Source organism: Miniopterus natalensis, chromosome 3 (assembly GCF_054644295.1).
Source record: "Miniopterus natalensis isolate mMinNat1 chromosome 3, mMinNat1.hap1, whole genome shotgun sequence".
Taxonomy (NCBI): Eukaryota; Metazoa; Chordata; class Mammalia; order Chiroptera; family Miniopteridae; genus Miniopterus; species Miniopterus natalensis.
Genome location: NC_142083.1, coordinates 100,874,782 through 100,890,858, shown reverse-complemented (window position 1 = coordinate 100,890,858; position 16,077 = coordinate 100,874,782). Strand labels below are relative to the sequence as shown.

At 47.2% G+C, this 16,077-nt stretch overlaps 1 protein-coding gene across 1 annotated transcript in view; it reads left to right on the top strand.

Annotated features, from left to right (window-relative positions):
* Positions 1–862: 862 nt before the first annotated feature.
* USP31 (ubiquitin specific peptidase 31) overlaps positions 863–16,077 on the top strand; it is a 60,465-nt gene continuing 45,250 nt past the window's right edge. Inside the window, exon 1 of the mRNA XM_016222698.2 lies at positions 863–1,480. Coding sequence (XP_016078184.2) covers positions 863–1,480 — 618 coding nt within the window. The remainder of the gene's footprint in view (positions 1,481–16,077) is intronic.

Sequence of the window (16,077 nt, the reverse complement as noted above, 5' to 3'; positions counted from 1 at the left end):
TGTTTAATGGATGGATGAAGGTTGGCTTTGGCGGGATTTTATTCTTATTACTGTCGTTATTATTTAATTCTCTCCGGAGGGTATTTTCACCGTTGCTCTTTCTATAGAGAGCGGAGGGGGAGCGCGGGACAGCGATGTGAGGGGCGCGGCCACCGGCGGCGTCCCGCGCGCCCGAAGGGGGCCTGGGGTGGCGGCCGCACCCAGGTCGGCGCCCTGACCGGGGCTCGAACCCGCGGCCCGGGGCGTGGCCGACGCGAGTTCAAGGCTGACCGCGAGGAGGGTGACTGAAGACACGGCTTCGCTGCGACCCCAAAGCGTCGCCCGAAGGCGAGCCGGGGGGACGGCGCTGGGGCGGCGGCGGGCGGCCCGGGTCCCGCGGGGGCTGGCGGCCGGGGCGGGGCGGGGCGGGGCGGGGGCGCGTCGTCGCCGCCCGCAGGCCCGTCAGAGGCGGCGTCCTGGCTGCGCCCCGCCCCGGCCTCCGCCGTCGGAGCGGCGCAGACCCGAGACCCGGCCCGGGCCGCACCGCGCGCCGGGCCGCCCGCACTAGACATGGCCTCTCTCGGGCTTCACGCGGCGGGACCGCGCGGGGGCCGCCCGTCCAGGCCGCGCGGGCGGGGAGGCGCCTCGGTTCCCACAGTCAACATGGCGGCGCGGCGGCTTCAGCGGGCGGGCGGCGCCGGGGGTCACGTGAGCGGCCCAGCTGGCCGACCGCGCGCGCGCCCGCCCCGCCGCTGGCTCGCTCGGCGGCGCTCGGAGGTGCGCGGGGCGTCGGGCCGGGCGCGGTGGGATGCGGCGGCGGCGGCCGTGGCGGGGCCGCGGGCCGGGAGGGCGGGCGCGGGGATGAGCGCGGGCGGCCGCCGCCATGTCCAAGGTAACGGCGCCCGGGCCCGGGGCGGCGGCGGGCGGGAAGGAGAAGCGCTCCTTCAGCAAGCGGCTGTTCCGGAGCGGCCGCGCGGGCGGCGGCGCGGGGGGCCCCGGGGCGCCCGGGCCGGCCGCGCCCTCGTCGCCGTCGTCCGCGCGCTCGGTGGGCAGCTTCATGAGCCGCGTCCTCCGGACGCTGTCCACGCTCTCGCACCTGAGCTCCGAGGGCGGCAGCCCGGACCGCGGCGCCCTGCGCGCCTGCTTCCCGCCGGGGCCGCCCGCGCCGCCGCCCTGCCCGCCGCCCGCCGCGCCCGCGCCCGCGCCCGCGCCGCCCGCCGGCGAGCCGGTGCCCGGGGTGGCGGGGCTCCGGAACCACGGCAACACGTGCTTCATGAACGCCACGCTGCAGTGCCTCAGCAACACCGAGCTCTTCGCCGAGTACCTGGCGCTCGGCCAGTACCGCGCCGGCCGGCCCGAGCCCGAGCCGGACCCCGAGCCGGAGCCCGAGCCCGAGCCGCCCGCCGGCCGCGCCGCCGGCGAGGTCACGGAGCAGCTGGCGCACCTGGTGCGCGCGCTCTGGACGCTGGAGTACACCCCGCAGCACAGCCGCGACTTCAAGGTGGGCGCCCTCCCGCGCCTGCCCGCTGCTGCCCCGGCGCCGCTCGTTCCCGGGGCGGGGCCGCGGGCTGGGCAGGTGCACCGGTTGATCGCGAGGGGGATCGATCATTGGCTGGCTTTCGTCCATCGCGTGTTTATTAAGCGTGTACCGCGTGCCAGGCGCTCCGAGGAGACTTGACAGCGAGCGAGACTGTTGAGCCGGGCTCAGGTCTCGGTCTCGTCACTTGCTAGTAGTGCGACCTCGGCGACTTTCCCAGTCTCTCTGCCGGTTCCCCTGGTGCCGACCTCGTGAAGGGGCTGTGAGCCGCAGACCAGGCTGGCTGTCCCATCGATCGCTTTGGGACTGCCCATTTTTCATCGTTTTTGACTTCGAGATCGGCACTCTTAGGGGCTCAGCCTCCTATGGAAGACGCCTCAGCTGTGCACAGCACCACGTGTATTTGCTGCTCTGGTTACTTTTATTGTTAAGGACTTTGTAATAAGTTAACGCGTAATATCTGCTTTGAAGAAAGTAAAACCTGGTGATGCCACTGATGTGCTGCTAGACCGCTTCCAGCGCGGAGGGGGTGGTCAGGGTGACCACTTGGAGGAGGTGACGGTGGAGCTGAGACTTGAGTAGCTAGAGAACCTGCCTTGAGGAGGTCGGGGTCCCTCTTCCCAGGTGTGAGGAAAGTGGTGCCCTCGGGGACCAGTGGAGCCTCGGGGAGACGTCCGTGAAGGGCAGCAGAGTAAATAGTGTAGGCTTTGTGGTCAAGATGCAAAATCGGGGCTATTATGTAGGTACCTATATGACAAGAGAAAACAAATGTTCAGTGTTTTATTGACAAAAATGTACAGTGATAGTACAATATTTTGTAGTACAGGTTACTAATGAGAAAAATGAAATTCTTTTTTTGGAGGGGATAACCGTTTAGTTTAATTGCAGTTCAGAATGAGTGTTTCCTATCATCAGGTTTAATACAGATATTAATTTCTACAAACTATTCTTAGCTCATGGGCCATACAGGCACAGGCGGTGGGCTAGCTGTGGCCCTGGGGTCCTCCCAGTGCGCGGGTTGCAGCTGAGGGTTGGGCCAGGGATGTGGGGCCATTTAGGCTGCACCGAGGAAGTGGACTTAACGGTTTGAGATTGTACGAGGATTACTTTTAGGTGAGAAATAGATATAAATAGAGTTAAATTAAGTAGAATGAAACCACACAGTGAGAAAGTCCATTCTTTTTTCGTTTTTTCTGTCCTGATCATGCTCAAGAGAAAGTCTCAGCTGCGTGGTGGCCTGACTTGAACACCTTGCTCACTGCCCACCTTGTGTTTTAAACAGAGAGCACGAGCCTCAGTTTAGAGGCTGTAGTAGGCAGCAGCAGCTGGGATTTAATGCAGTTATGTTCTCCTTGGGCTCGTCTTTACTTTTGTCTTGTACTCACTGCAAGTGGCCCTGGGTTTTCATTGCTGCCGTGATGGTTCTTTCAAAAACCCTTTTATGTAAGTGAATGACTTGATTAAAATGTAAAATGGTATCTATCTGAGGAGTTGGCACTTGGTTGAAGACTTGCCTTCTTGCGGAGGAACAGGTGCTGGGGTGCACCCCCCTTTAATACACTTCACTTACATTGTATTTATACTTATGTTGTTCTGTTCTCTTTTTCTCAAAGAGAAAAAGGTGGTTGCTGTTTGATCTTGGAAATCTGAATGGAAATACTTGACTGGTATGGGGGCTGGAATAGTGAGGTCCCTGTCGGAGATCTCAAAATAAGGTGGGAGAGGATGGCAGTCAACCAGCCACTCAGTCTTTTTCTGTTTTACTTTCTGCTTATCGTTGCCTGTAAGGAGCCACAGCAGTTACAGACTTTTCAAGGTCAGAGCCCATTGTTTTAGGTTTTGTTTTCTCCTCTTTTTCCAAACGTGAAAATCAATTTCTGCAGCATTTTGGTATGAGAACATCTCCATTGCTTTTTAAGAGATTGTGTTCATTCTTTTATCCATTAAAAAGTTGTGAACAGAAGTAAGTCAGTAATTCTAGAAATGCAGAGACTGATTTCTAGGCCTGCTTTGGTAAAGTTGAGCAGATTCTTAGAGGCTCTATTTTTAAAAAAATGTAATCTTCTGAACCTTTAGTAGATTTCACTTTGCAGCCCTTCGTTCACCTCCCATTTATTGAAGGTTGACCCAGCCAGTTAGGAGTGTGTTTAGCACGAGAAAGAGGAAGCCCCAGTGATGGTTCCTTAAGATGTAGGTGGTTCTCAGGTGGCACAGCGCCTTGATGGGCCCAACGAGGATCCAGGCCATTTCTGTTTTCCACTCTGTTGTCCTTAGCTGTTACTGTTTTTTTGTCATTAATGTTTGTCACCTCATGGCATTCTACCCAATCAGGACAGGAAGTCATTAGGGAAATAAAAGTTCGCCCAGAGCCCCCTCAGCAGGCTTCTCCTGACACCTCATTGACTCTGACCATGTCACTTATACTGCTGGCTGCCACGGAGGCTGTAAGGTGGACTTTTGGGTTTTCCTGCCTTCATAGAAGAGATGAGTAGAGGAGGGGCTTGCCCCAGGCAGCCCACCAAAGCACTCATCCGCCATGTGCCACGCACTTTCATTTGGGGAAGATACTGTACCTGTGAACTGAGTCTGGAGGAACTTGGCAAGTTCCCCAGGACACTATTTCCACACCTTATGTGCCTATAATTCACCTGGGCTTCTGTTACAAAGCAGATTTGGATCTGGTAGAGCTGGGTGGGGCCTGAGATGCTGCATTTCTAACAAGTCCCAGGGGATGCTGGTGGCTGGTTACAGCGTGGAGCGGAAGGGGTGCAGAAAGCCTGGGAGAAGTGTGCTGTGAGTGGATTGTGAAGCGCTGTGTAGGCTGCACTGGTTGAAACTATCCTCTGGAAGTGGAGAATCCAGAGCTGACTTTAGTAGGAGAGGTAGGATCAGCTTTCGTCTTTTTCCTTTATTTCTCCCCAATTTGGTAAGCCTGGTGGATTACCAAGGAGATAATTTTCTTTTTTCCAAAATGTTTTATTACAGCCAAATTCGATGGCTGTGATTTTGAGCATTAAGGAAGTTGAACACCAAGGGAGGTGGATGTGAGGGGAAGTTGCCACCACTGCGCACTGGCCCGTTTGTGGTGGACACCGGTATCTGACGCATGTCCTCTTGAGTGGGCTCAGCCTCAGAATCCTGTTCAGCTCTGGGCTCCAGGCAGCCGCTGCCAGTTGATTGGAGTTCGCAGAGGAGTTTAAAGCATTTTACCGTCTCAAGATAGTTTGTCTTGAGGTCTCGAAAAGCACTTAGTATGTCTTTGAATGTGCTTTTATTGTCTTCAAACTTCCTTAAGTTACTAATAATTTTCTTTGTACATTTTTCAATTAGAGTTTTTTCTTACTTTCTAACCGTATTGATTAGACCTTAGAAGCTTGCCAGGTAAATGGATTTTTGGTGTTGGAAGAGCTAAATGATGGTTAAGGCTGGATTTTCATTTTCCAGAGTGAAATGGGTTGACTGTCCCAACCTGGGTGTGCTTTAAGAACCTCTCTAGCTGCCACCTAGATCCTTTGTTCTTTTTATGCAGATATGTTTACCTGCTCTTAGAGCTGTGGTTCTCAGCCACGGTGCTTTGCCTACTCCCACCCTTCACTCCTGGGGACATTTGGTGATGTCTGGAGACATACTTTGGTTGTCACAGCTTTAATAGGGTGCTAGCATGGATGCTCCAGCTTCTTGAAGATGCTCTCTGGCTTCCAGTTCTCAGTACCCCTTTGCAGTAAGAGAAAGATATATGGTCATCTTCCAAGTAAGAAAGATAAGTTTTATAGCAGCAGTTCTCAAACCATGCTCCCAAGAAGAACTAGAACATAGTGATCTCCTGATAAAAGAACTGTGGGAACTCTGTCTAAATTGCAGCAAAACAAAAAGTAATAGAATTTTCTGTCCCATGGTGTTTTCCTTGAACTTTGGTGTCTAGGGGTGCTCATTTATTAGTGAGCACTCTCAGGTTACAGAGGGAGCAAACATACATAAATGAGGAGTGACAGACAAGCTAGCATCAGGGGCTGATAATGGCTTGGTGTCACACCTTGATTTTTCATGGACTCACGCTACAGGCCTTTGATAGACGTTTTCCTGGTTTGTATGAAGCTGTTTAGTATGTTGAAATTTCACAGTGGTTTCCAAGAAGTACTCTGAATTCAGGGTGCCCCTTGAATTCATTTGAAAAACTAGAAGAAAAAAAAAAGAAATTGTGTAGGTCACATTTAGATTTGTGACAGTATAAAATAGAAAGTACGTCTCTTCCTGGTCAGTTCTCTTGTCTGTTAAATGCTGTCACTTTATAGTCTTAGTGAAGCTCCAAGTCTCCAAAGGAGGAAGGAGGTGATAGAGTCATCACGTTTTTGACTTGGAAGGAGACCTGGGTGGGTGTGAGCAGACCCTGGCCTTTCTGGATGAGGGAACCGAGGTTCACCTGCTGGCTAGAGGCTGAGGGAGCAGAACCAGAGTTTTGAGTTCCACTTTGTCAGCCTGTATTGCTGATGCTCACACTGAGTCCTATGTCTGGGGTTTCCTTATTAGTACAACCACTGAAAGGACAGGTCTCAACATAAAATGCCAGCCGACAGGTAGACGTGCTGAAACGTGTAGTGTTTTCCTCTCTAAGGTCATGGTACTGAATTGGAGTGAACATCAGGTCAGCCACAGCTGCTTCATGCATGCGCCTAGGCACTTTGCAAGTCTTCCTTAAAAACCATTCTTTCTGGCTGGTCCAATGCGTATGTGAACATGTACACGTTTTTTACATGGAGAGACTCATACTCCACAAGTAGCTGTGCATATATACTCTCAGTCTAGTAACTTACTTTCCCTTGCTCCCTCACCTGGTACATTTGAGAGGAGAGGAGGGCGGATGAGGCTGGGAAGGGATGGGCAGGTAGGCAGAGGCCGGGTCATACTGGGTCTTGTAGTTGCACGTAAGGGGTTTAGATTCTATTCTAAGGGCAGTGGGGAGCTGCTGCAGGACTTGGGCAGAATCCTGTTCTGATCTCATTAAAACATGGGGTGATTACGTGAATAGAACAGAAGCAGGGAGGCCAGGGCTTCTGTGATAGATCAGGTAAAAGTGGAGGTGCATAGGGATGGGGAGTGGATGGATTTGAGATCTATCTGCAGGTGGCCCCACAGGACTTGCTGGGGGTGAGTGGGACACTGAGGCAGAGGGATGCATCCAGAATAACTCTCAGGTGTTTGACTTGAGCAACTGAGTGGTTACCAGTGCTGACTTGAGGAGCAGCAATTTTGGGGGATCGGGAGCTCATTTTCAGATGTGTTAAATAGGATATTCATGAGATATCTAGTAGGCAGCTGGATAATGGAGTCTGGAGTTCAGAAGATTGATTGAGACTGGCTAGAGAGAAAGATTAGGGAGTCATCAGCCTGCAGATGGTGTTTAAAGCCATGGGATATGGCTTAGAATGGGGTTTGATGATAAATAAGTCCTGGATAGTTAAGGAGAAGAGGGGTGTCATCTCAGGATGGTGGGCTGTCTGCCATGGAGGCTTGATTTAAAGCAGTTGTCCCAGCCGTGGCATGGCTGAGAAATCTGGCATTATTGGCCAGATAATTCGTTGTTGTGAGGGGCTGTCCTGGCATCATAGGATGTTTGTTAGTGTCCCTGTCCTCTCCACATCCCACTGATGACAATAAAAAATGTCTCCAGACATTTCCAAATGTCTCCTGGGGGCAAAATCGCCCCTGGTTGAGAACCATTGATTTGGAGAGAAATGTAGATGTCTGAGGAGATGAGAGGAGGCAAATTATGGGTGGCCTTGAAAGCCTGTCACAATAATTTAGCTTTGAGGCTGCCATCAGTAGTGATTCAGTTGAGGCTCTTGAGCTGTGCAGACATTGATTGGAGGAAAAAGATATTTTAGAAAAATGGGTCTGATGTTGAGTGAAAAAATGAATCAGGTGGAGGAGAAAATAAGTGCGGGGGGAGGGCAATCCCAGGTATGAGGCATGGAAAAGCAAGAGCGAAGGGTGCGCCCAAGAGGCATCTGGAGGACGTCGTGGCTTAGTAAGGAAAGCCTAAGAGCGAGAGGTCAGGGAACACCATATCGGGCCTGGGCGATGGGGAAAGTAATGGGGGTCTCCGACAGAAGTGGAGCAGCTGGGGGGAGCAGTTTGTGGAGCACAAGGGCAGAGAAGATTGTGCATTTAATGTGAGCATGTTGGGGTGGGGTCATGGGATATCTAAGGAGATCGCAATAGACTGTTTGGAATGTGGCATGAGTTAGGACTAGCTCTGTAGACTTGGATTCGGGTACATATAGGTGATAAGTGTAAAGGTCAGAAGCCCAAGGCCAGGCCATTGGGGAAAGCTAAAAAATAAGGGACAGGAGAGGGAGCAGACCTGTTGAAGGGGCAGTCTGAGAGGCCAGGGAAACCAGGAAGTCAGGGTCCTGGAATCTGGTTTACGTGATGGTTTGACGATCTGCTCTCAGCTCTGAATACAGTGTAGGGCAGCAGAAATGTCAGTGTATACCCATTAGGAATCAAATTCAGGTTGGTCTTTTGAAGACATGATATGGATTTATTAAGTGCACAGGTTTATTGAGCACGTTTATTGATTCCTGTGCTGGTCTTGTGTTGCAAAGCACTGGGGATATGAAAATGGGTGAGATGGTTCATGCCCTTAAGGAATCCAGGGTCTAGAAAGGGAAGACAGACAGGTACAGAAATAGCTGCATATGGTAGGGTGCTGTGATAGATTGTGCACAAAGCACTGTGCAGACGCGGGGTGGGGAGAGCACTGGAGGGGAAATGGGAGGGATGTGGAAGGACCAAAGAGGTGATACCTGGACTGTGTCTCAAAGGATTCGGAAGGTTGCTTTTTGGCCCTTGGCAATAATGATGCTGTGAACCAGGTGTGCAAGTACCTGTTCAAATCTCTGTTTTCAGTTCTTTTGGATCATGTGCTACTTCTGTGTTTAGCTTTTTGAGAAATTGTCAAATTGTTTTCCACTGTGGCTGTACCATTTTACATTCCCAGCAGCAGCGCATGAAGGCTCCGATTTCTTCTCATCTTTGCCGGTGCTTGTTATCTTCTGTTTTTTGTCGTTTTGTTTTGTTTTTTTATAATAACCATCCTAGTGTGAAGTGAAACCTCATTGTGGTTTTGATTTAAAGGAGGAGATGAAAGTAACTGAGCTTTTGAAACAGGGTGTCTTGGGATGGGCTCTTCAAGACTGGAAGCCCAGAATGGGCAGCAGTTCTGGAGGTGGGCGGGTAATTGCAGCTTTAGACAGGTCACAGTATTTGATCATAAGAGCCCTAGGAAAACTTTTCGGTTATATTTGTTGAATGTCTGTCATGTGTCAGGAACTGTGTAAAGTGCATCATTTAAGTTTTTGATGACTCATGTAGAAAGGAGCTGATCTGGTCTAAACATGGAATTATCTCTGCAGATATGGAGACATAATAATACAGATGCTTGTCCTGACTTAGTTGTTTTGCATTTTCCTTTGTGTGGCTTACAGTTTTATTTTGATCTGGCACTTCTGTTTTGTTATTGGTGTGTGGTTTGATGGATTTTTCCTGTCCCCGTCTGTACACTTGTCACAATGAGGGGCTACTAAATAGGGCAGTGTTCTCTGTTTGTGTGGTTCCCCACAGCTGTTTCCTAGAGTAAAGACTCTGGAAAACAATGACCTCATGGTTTCCACAAGAAAACCTTTTATATATAGTAGTGGAAAAGAAATTCAAAACTGAATAATTTCAAGTTGTGTCCTCTGTAGCTTTTTCCTTCAAAAATATTCTTGTTTGCTCTGCTAATTAATCGTTCACTGGCTGTTTCTCAAATGCCCCTTTATGTTTAACAACAACATCTTTGCAGTTGCAGTGGAGCACATCGGCCGTCTTGTCTTTCATTTGACTGCGATCTTTCTCTATTTGGAAATCATTGTGTTATGCCCTGGACTGTGGCAGCTCCAAGAGGAACTGGCTAGTCACCGAACATCTGCTGCTGCTTCCCCCCAGTTGTTGAGCCTGGAAGGCAGCAAACAGAGTGCCCACAAACCAACAAGTTCGCGCTTTAGGTTTCACAGGACTGGTCAGGAAATGCCTTTGTTGCTTCTGCTCTCAGGAACCTTTAAAAGCTCATCACCAGCTCCAGAAATTCTTTGATTTTACTCTTGGTCTTCTAGTCTTTAAGAGTAAGGCCAAGCTGTCTGATTCTCAGGAGAGATTTAAGAAAATAATAATCATAATCATGAAAATACCATCTATGTGGAGCCAGATCACTTACAATGTACACTCATATACAATTTTTCATTTAGTCTTCACAGTAGCCCTGTGAAAGAGGCATTGTTACTCCATGTTTAAAACTAGGGTTTTGGGGTTCAGTAAGTATCAGAGCCAGAACTCCAACCTTGCATGGTTTTTGTGAAGATTAATGAGAAGATAGAAGTAAGGGTTTAATAACCTGCCTGTAGTAAGTATTCAAGAAGTGGTAGGTGGTGATAAAGAAGCTGCTCATTCTAAGTCTGTGGTCATCTGAGGACCCAGCTCCATTTCCACACTCTGTTTCTTCCAGTTGATAGGTTTTATTGTTGTCAGATAATCTTAAAGTTTACCTATAGTCATATTATTTCTCTTCTCAAAAAATGCCTTTACTGGCCCTGCTGGTATGGCTCAGTTGGTTGAGCGTCGTGCCATGATCCGAGAGGTCAACTGTTCAATTCCCCGTCAGGGCACATGCCCGGTTTGCAGGCTTCATCCCCAGTAGGGGGCATGCAGGAGGCAGCTGATTGGTGTTTCTCTCTCATTGATGTCTCTCTCTCTCTTTCTCTTCTTTCCTCTCTCGAATCAATAAAAACATGTTTTTTTAAAAGAAGAAAAATGCCTTTACTTTTCATATACAAAATGGTATAAATTTCTTAGCTTGTTCATTTCAGCTTTTCCAGAAAAATGAAATAAGGCATACATAAAACCAGCCCCATTTAAAAAACCTGTTAGATTTAATTAGACATAAAATTATTGTTTATATTTGCCCTAAATGTTTCTATGCTTACTCTCAATTTCTGTACTTATCTCATCATGGACTGGTGACAGCAAGTTCACAGATGGGCACCTGTCTGTGGATCATATTTTGAAGAGCATTGCTCTGGAGCTTCCCATAGTCTGATTTTGCCTGTTGTATTGCTGTAGTTTCAGTCAAACTGCCCTCCTGTCCCTGTGTTTCCTGTAAAGTGGTAGTTAGATATGGAGGTTTAATGAGCTTAAGGGCGTGCGCGCGCGCGAGTTTTAACTGTGCCTCCTTTTTTTGGTAAAACTAACTTGTGGGTGGGTAGTATTATAAATCTCCATCAGAAAGCCTGTACAGCCTGGCATGTTTCTTGTAATGTTAGCAATAATTATTCCTAGATCATTAAGGGTCAAAGCTGGGGATGTTATAAATTTAACATCCTTTCTTCACTTAGTAGCTGGGACATTTCTATAGAGACTCTTGCCCTCGGCAGTTATTTGGTTACCTCAAAGTAAATTTGGAGAAGAAAGGTAAGATAAATGTTTGATTTTCCCCACCTTTTCTTTTTTAAATTTTTTTAAATCCTTGCTGGAGGATATTTTTTCCATTAAGTTTTAGGGAGAGAGGAAGGGAAGGAGGGAGGCAGAGAGAGACAGACAGACAGACAGATATCAGTGTGAGCGAGACACATCGATTGGTTGCCTCTAGCATGTGCCCCGACTGGGGCTGGGGATCGAACCTGCAACCCAGGTACATGTTCTCGACTGGGAATTGAACCCTTTGGTGCGTGGGCTGATGCTCTAACCACTGAGAAACACCAGCCAGGGCCCCACCTTTCTTTTATATTTTTCAGAATAATTACTTGATTTCCAAATATAGTTAGTTTTTTGGTGTAACCATATGAACTCGTGGGTTATGTGTATTCAATGTTATTCAGTCAGTTACAGTTATTAACCTTTTTGTTGCTCAAGCTGTCCCATTTTAAGCCATTGGGACAAGTTGGCTCCCAAGTCAGTTTGACACAATACTAGTAGTCTGTGATTTCAGACCAGAATGCAAGGAGGTTAAGATGTGCCAGGCTCATCTTACCTGTCTCCTCCAGACCTGGAATCATACATTTCTTTAAGGAGCAAATGGTACTGGAACCTTTCTTTAAGGTTCCTTTTGATGGCAAATGGTACTGAGAGGTCACAAGCTAGGCACCAGGGGTGCACGTGGTGTCTGTGTCTTCTAAGTCGATAGAGCTAGGAAATGTGTAATTTTTTTTAAAGATACACTAAATCATGAATTCATATTGATAATCCCAGTTCAGGATTTCAGATTTTTTATTTAACCTCATTGATCTTTTATCTGTTTTTCTTTCCTCTCCTGCTGAAAATCCTGTTAACACGAGTGTAAATTCTCATTTGTGTTATTGCACAATTATTCTGAGACTCCTAAGTCGCAGAATAATAGTCCCAGTTCTACCACTAGTAGTGCAAGTCTTTGAAAAGATTTAAGATTTCTTTTTGTTTTGTTTTTGTTCCCCCCCCCCCTTTTGATATATGTCCTACTAGGACTGTATAGTAAAATTACTGTGTCTTAAAGTCACTCAGAATAATTCTAAGTGTGGCTTTGTCACCAACTGAATATATATGTGAATTTGTTTGTTTCTTTTTGCTTTTGATTTTGAGGGATTGCTTTTTAAAATTTAATTCTGTTGCATGATTATGTAAAAACTTAAATATGTGGCCTAGAGTCAAATTTACAAAACAAGATCTGTTTAAAGAAGTCTAGTTTCTATCTCTAATTTCTATATCCTATCCCCTTTTCCCTAAATTTTAGGATTTATTCTTTCATTGGTTTTAATGTAAGTATGTGTGTGTATATATGTGTGGTTGTGTATTGTGTATGTTCATATTTTCCTTTTATTGAGATAAATGCTAGCACACTACATGTAATTTTCTCTGTCTTGCTTTTTTCCTATAGCTAACATGAGTGTTTACCAATATGCCCTGCACAGTGGACTATTTTATTTACTCCCGATAGCAGTGTAAGGTAGACACATACTGTTATTTGTTTTGTAGGTGAAGATACAGGTGTTTCTGTAGAACTGTAATTCTGTGATTCTCTGTTTCCTGTTGTAACAGGTCCTGTCCTCCATGTGTGTTTATGAGTAAATGAATGAACAGGGAAGTAACTTGTGTGTTGCTTTACTTTGAGCAGTGACGAGGCCAGAGAGAAGAAAGTCTGTTTTAAACTGTAGGGAAGGAAATTCAGCCTTTTTCTAAGGTCCGTGGCTCTCTGCAGCTGGAGAAGACTAACCCCTTTTCTGACCAGAGGTGCTCCAAGTATGTAATTATAAAGATATATTAACTTAATGTTCTTCATCTTATCCTAACATCACAGTCCCTTGTACCAGTCCAGATGCTTGGTGTAGCTCCCAAATTTTAGAGCCTTGATTCCATGGAAGTCATCATAAACTAGGATAGCTAAAGACAAGACAACGCCTTTATTGATTTATTTATTTTTATTAATTATTTTTTTGATCTTCACCAGAGGAATGAGGATATTCTTTCCATTGATATTCAGAGAGAGTGGAAGGGGGGGAGGGAGGGAGGGAGAGGGAGGGAGGAAGGAAGCAACAGGGAGGGGGAGAGGGAGATAGCGAGGGAAACATCCATGTGACGGACACACACCGATTGGTTGCCTCCCACACACACCTGGACCAGAGGTGGAGGTTGGACCTGCAACCCAGGCAGGTGCCCTTGACTGGGAATTGAGCTGGAGACCCTCCAGTGCTCAGCCTGAGGCTCTAACCACGGAGCAGTGCTTGCCAGGGCGACAATGCCTTTAAAAGCAACAGCTCATGGGAAGTAGCTACTAGTCAATGATTTCAGGACCTTAATAGCGACAGGAAGGGCGGGAAGAGGAGAGTAGCCTTGTTTCCCTGCCGGCAGGAGAGAGAGCACTGGCAGCTTTTTATCTCACATGCAGCGGGAAGAAGGGTTACTTAGGTTGGGGACCTGTTGGCCCTTAGAAGCTCTATTGTGATGTCAGGCAGTGTTAGGCTGTTGTAACTGCTGCCCACCCCTTCCTGGTGATACTACCGATTCTGTATCAGGCCTCAGGCTGTCAGCATCTGACGATGGCTCTGGGAGGAGGGTGTGGGCAGCCAGTGTCCAGGACAACTCCTTTCCTTTGGAAAATTTGTGAACCCATGAACTTGGAATTGAGTCAGAATCCTGGAGTGCTGAAGTCTTGAGTTGGTTATTGAGTCTTGGTTACCTTGTTTCCCCCTTCCCCCCCCCAACTTTTAGAAACTTTATTTTCCGTCAACCTTATTTCCATTGTTAAGAGTTTGTGGAAGAACAGCTTAGGACCGACCACTCAGTGGCTGTGCCTACCCATTCGGTGGCCTGGGCAGTGGGGGCTGCAGACCAGTCTTCAGTAGGAGACTGCTGAATGGGCACAGAAGGCACCCGCACGCCTTCAGACCGGTCTGCGACCTCAGGCTGAGCAGCAGGGAACTCAGGAGCTGGAGTAGTGCATTCACCCTAAAATTTCTCCTTGGTATCTTGTTTTCCTTTTCATTGCCATATAACATCACCCTCACAGATCCTGGTGTTCAGTAACCATTGGTTCCTTTACACCTGAGTGATGGTAACATTTTAGCAGGAAAGCCAAAAGAGCCAGCCCACCCACCAATCCCCCCACCCAGCCTGTAAGAGCAAGCCTGGGCCACAGGAAGGAGGGATGCCGGTAGGAAGAGCTGGAGGATCCTGCAAAAGGCCACTGTAATTGCATGTGGAAGAGAAATGTGTTCCACCTCAAAGTTTTCTCTAGGTCTGGCCTTGCCACTCTGTTCAGTAGCTCACCTTTGGTGCATGTTTGCTCTCGGTTTTGACCCCTGGAATTGTAGACTGCTTGTGAAGGAGTAGTATTTAAGTCTCCAATGTTACAGTGCTAGATGACTCCCTGGGGACTTCTCAGTATGGTATATTCTGTGCCATAGTGATATCATTGTGTGATCTTTTTGAGTAACAGTAATAACCCAGTAATCTGGCCTTTTGGGGGACTCTAAGTTGCTTCCCAGGTAATTATTTATTTGAACATCAGATCTTTAAAATTTGAACTTCTTTCGGATTGATGGCTTATTAGCATATTTATACACTCACTTTCCCAGGAGAGGATCCTGGACACACTTTACTGTTTCCTTGGTGATGTAGATGGTCACGAGCATCATTGAATATGCTCTTGGTCTGTAAATATGGTGGTTTCTTTGGGGCTAGTGGGGCTGTTTAGGACTTGATGAACAGTTCCGGATTGCTATATAGTTGAATTCTCATTTCTAGTCTTTATAATGCTTCCTCTCGCTCCCTGCCCTGTTCCTTCATGGTCCTTCCTTAGTTTTTTTTTTTTTTGCTTTATCCTGGGAGCTTATACCTTTTAAGTGAAGCATGGACACAATGCACACTTCGTCAGCATAAACTTGATGAATTACCCTAAAGTGATAATCGTCAACCCGCTCAAGAAATGGGACATCCCAGCCTCCAGAAGCTGCTCCCTCTTTTTCTCCTCCCCCAAAAGGTAACCACTCTTCTGGCTGCTAACACCATTGATTCATTTTGCCTGTTCTTGAATTTATTATGAATAAAATAATATATATCCTTTTAAAACCCAGCTTTATTGTATAAGTTACATACCACATACTGCATCCATGTACAGTGCACAGTCCAGTGGTTTTGGTGTATTCAGACTTGTTCGGCCATAAGTTTTAGAGCATTTTTATTAGCCCCAAAAGAAACCCCACACCCAGTTGCAGTCACTCCCCATTCCTCCCAGCCCTCCCGGCTCTAGGCGCCCTCTCCTCCACTCTGTCTCTCTAGATCGGCCTATTTGACATTTCATATCCATGTAATCATGCAGCATGTGGCCTTTTTGCATCTGGCCTCTTCTACTTAGTATGATGTTTTCAGGGTTCATCATGTTGTAGCATGAGTCATACTTCATTCCTTTTTGTGGCTGAAAAATATTCCATTATATGAAGATACCACAGTTCGTTTATCCATTCACATGTTGATGAACACTGGGCTTGCTTCCTCATTTTTGGCTGTTCTGAATAATGCCGCTGTATGAACGTTCATGCACAGATTTTTGTGTGGCCATATGTTGTCATTTCTCTTGGGTATATTTGCCTGGAAGTGGAATTGCTGGGTCATATGGTAACTCAGTGTTTAACTTAGAGCAACCACCCAACCATTTTCTGCAGTGGCTGCGTCATTTTACATCCCACTGGCTGTGTATGAGGGTTTCCAGTGTCTCCACATCCACTTGTTTTTGTCTATCTTTTATTGTAGCCACCCTAGTGGGTGTGAAGTGGTATCTCATTGTGGTTTTGATTTGCATTAAGTATATGTACTTTTGTATGTGGTTTCTTTTGCTAAAATTCATTATAAGACAACATATATTTTGATAAGAATAATATCTAAATTATTGTAGAAAACTTGGAAAATATGTAAAAGTTGAAAGAGGAAAGTTGTAAATGTATAGAAGTTGTTTGGCATATTTCTTGCCTTTTTTCCCCTTTTCTGTGTGTTTCCACATA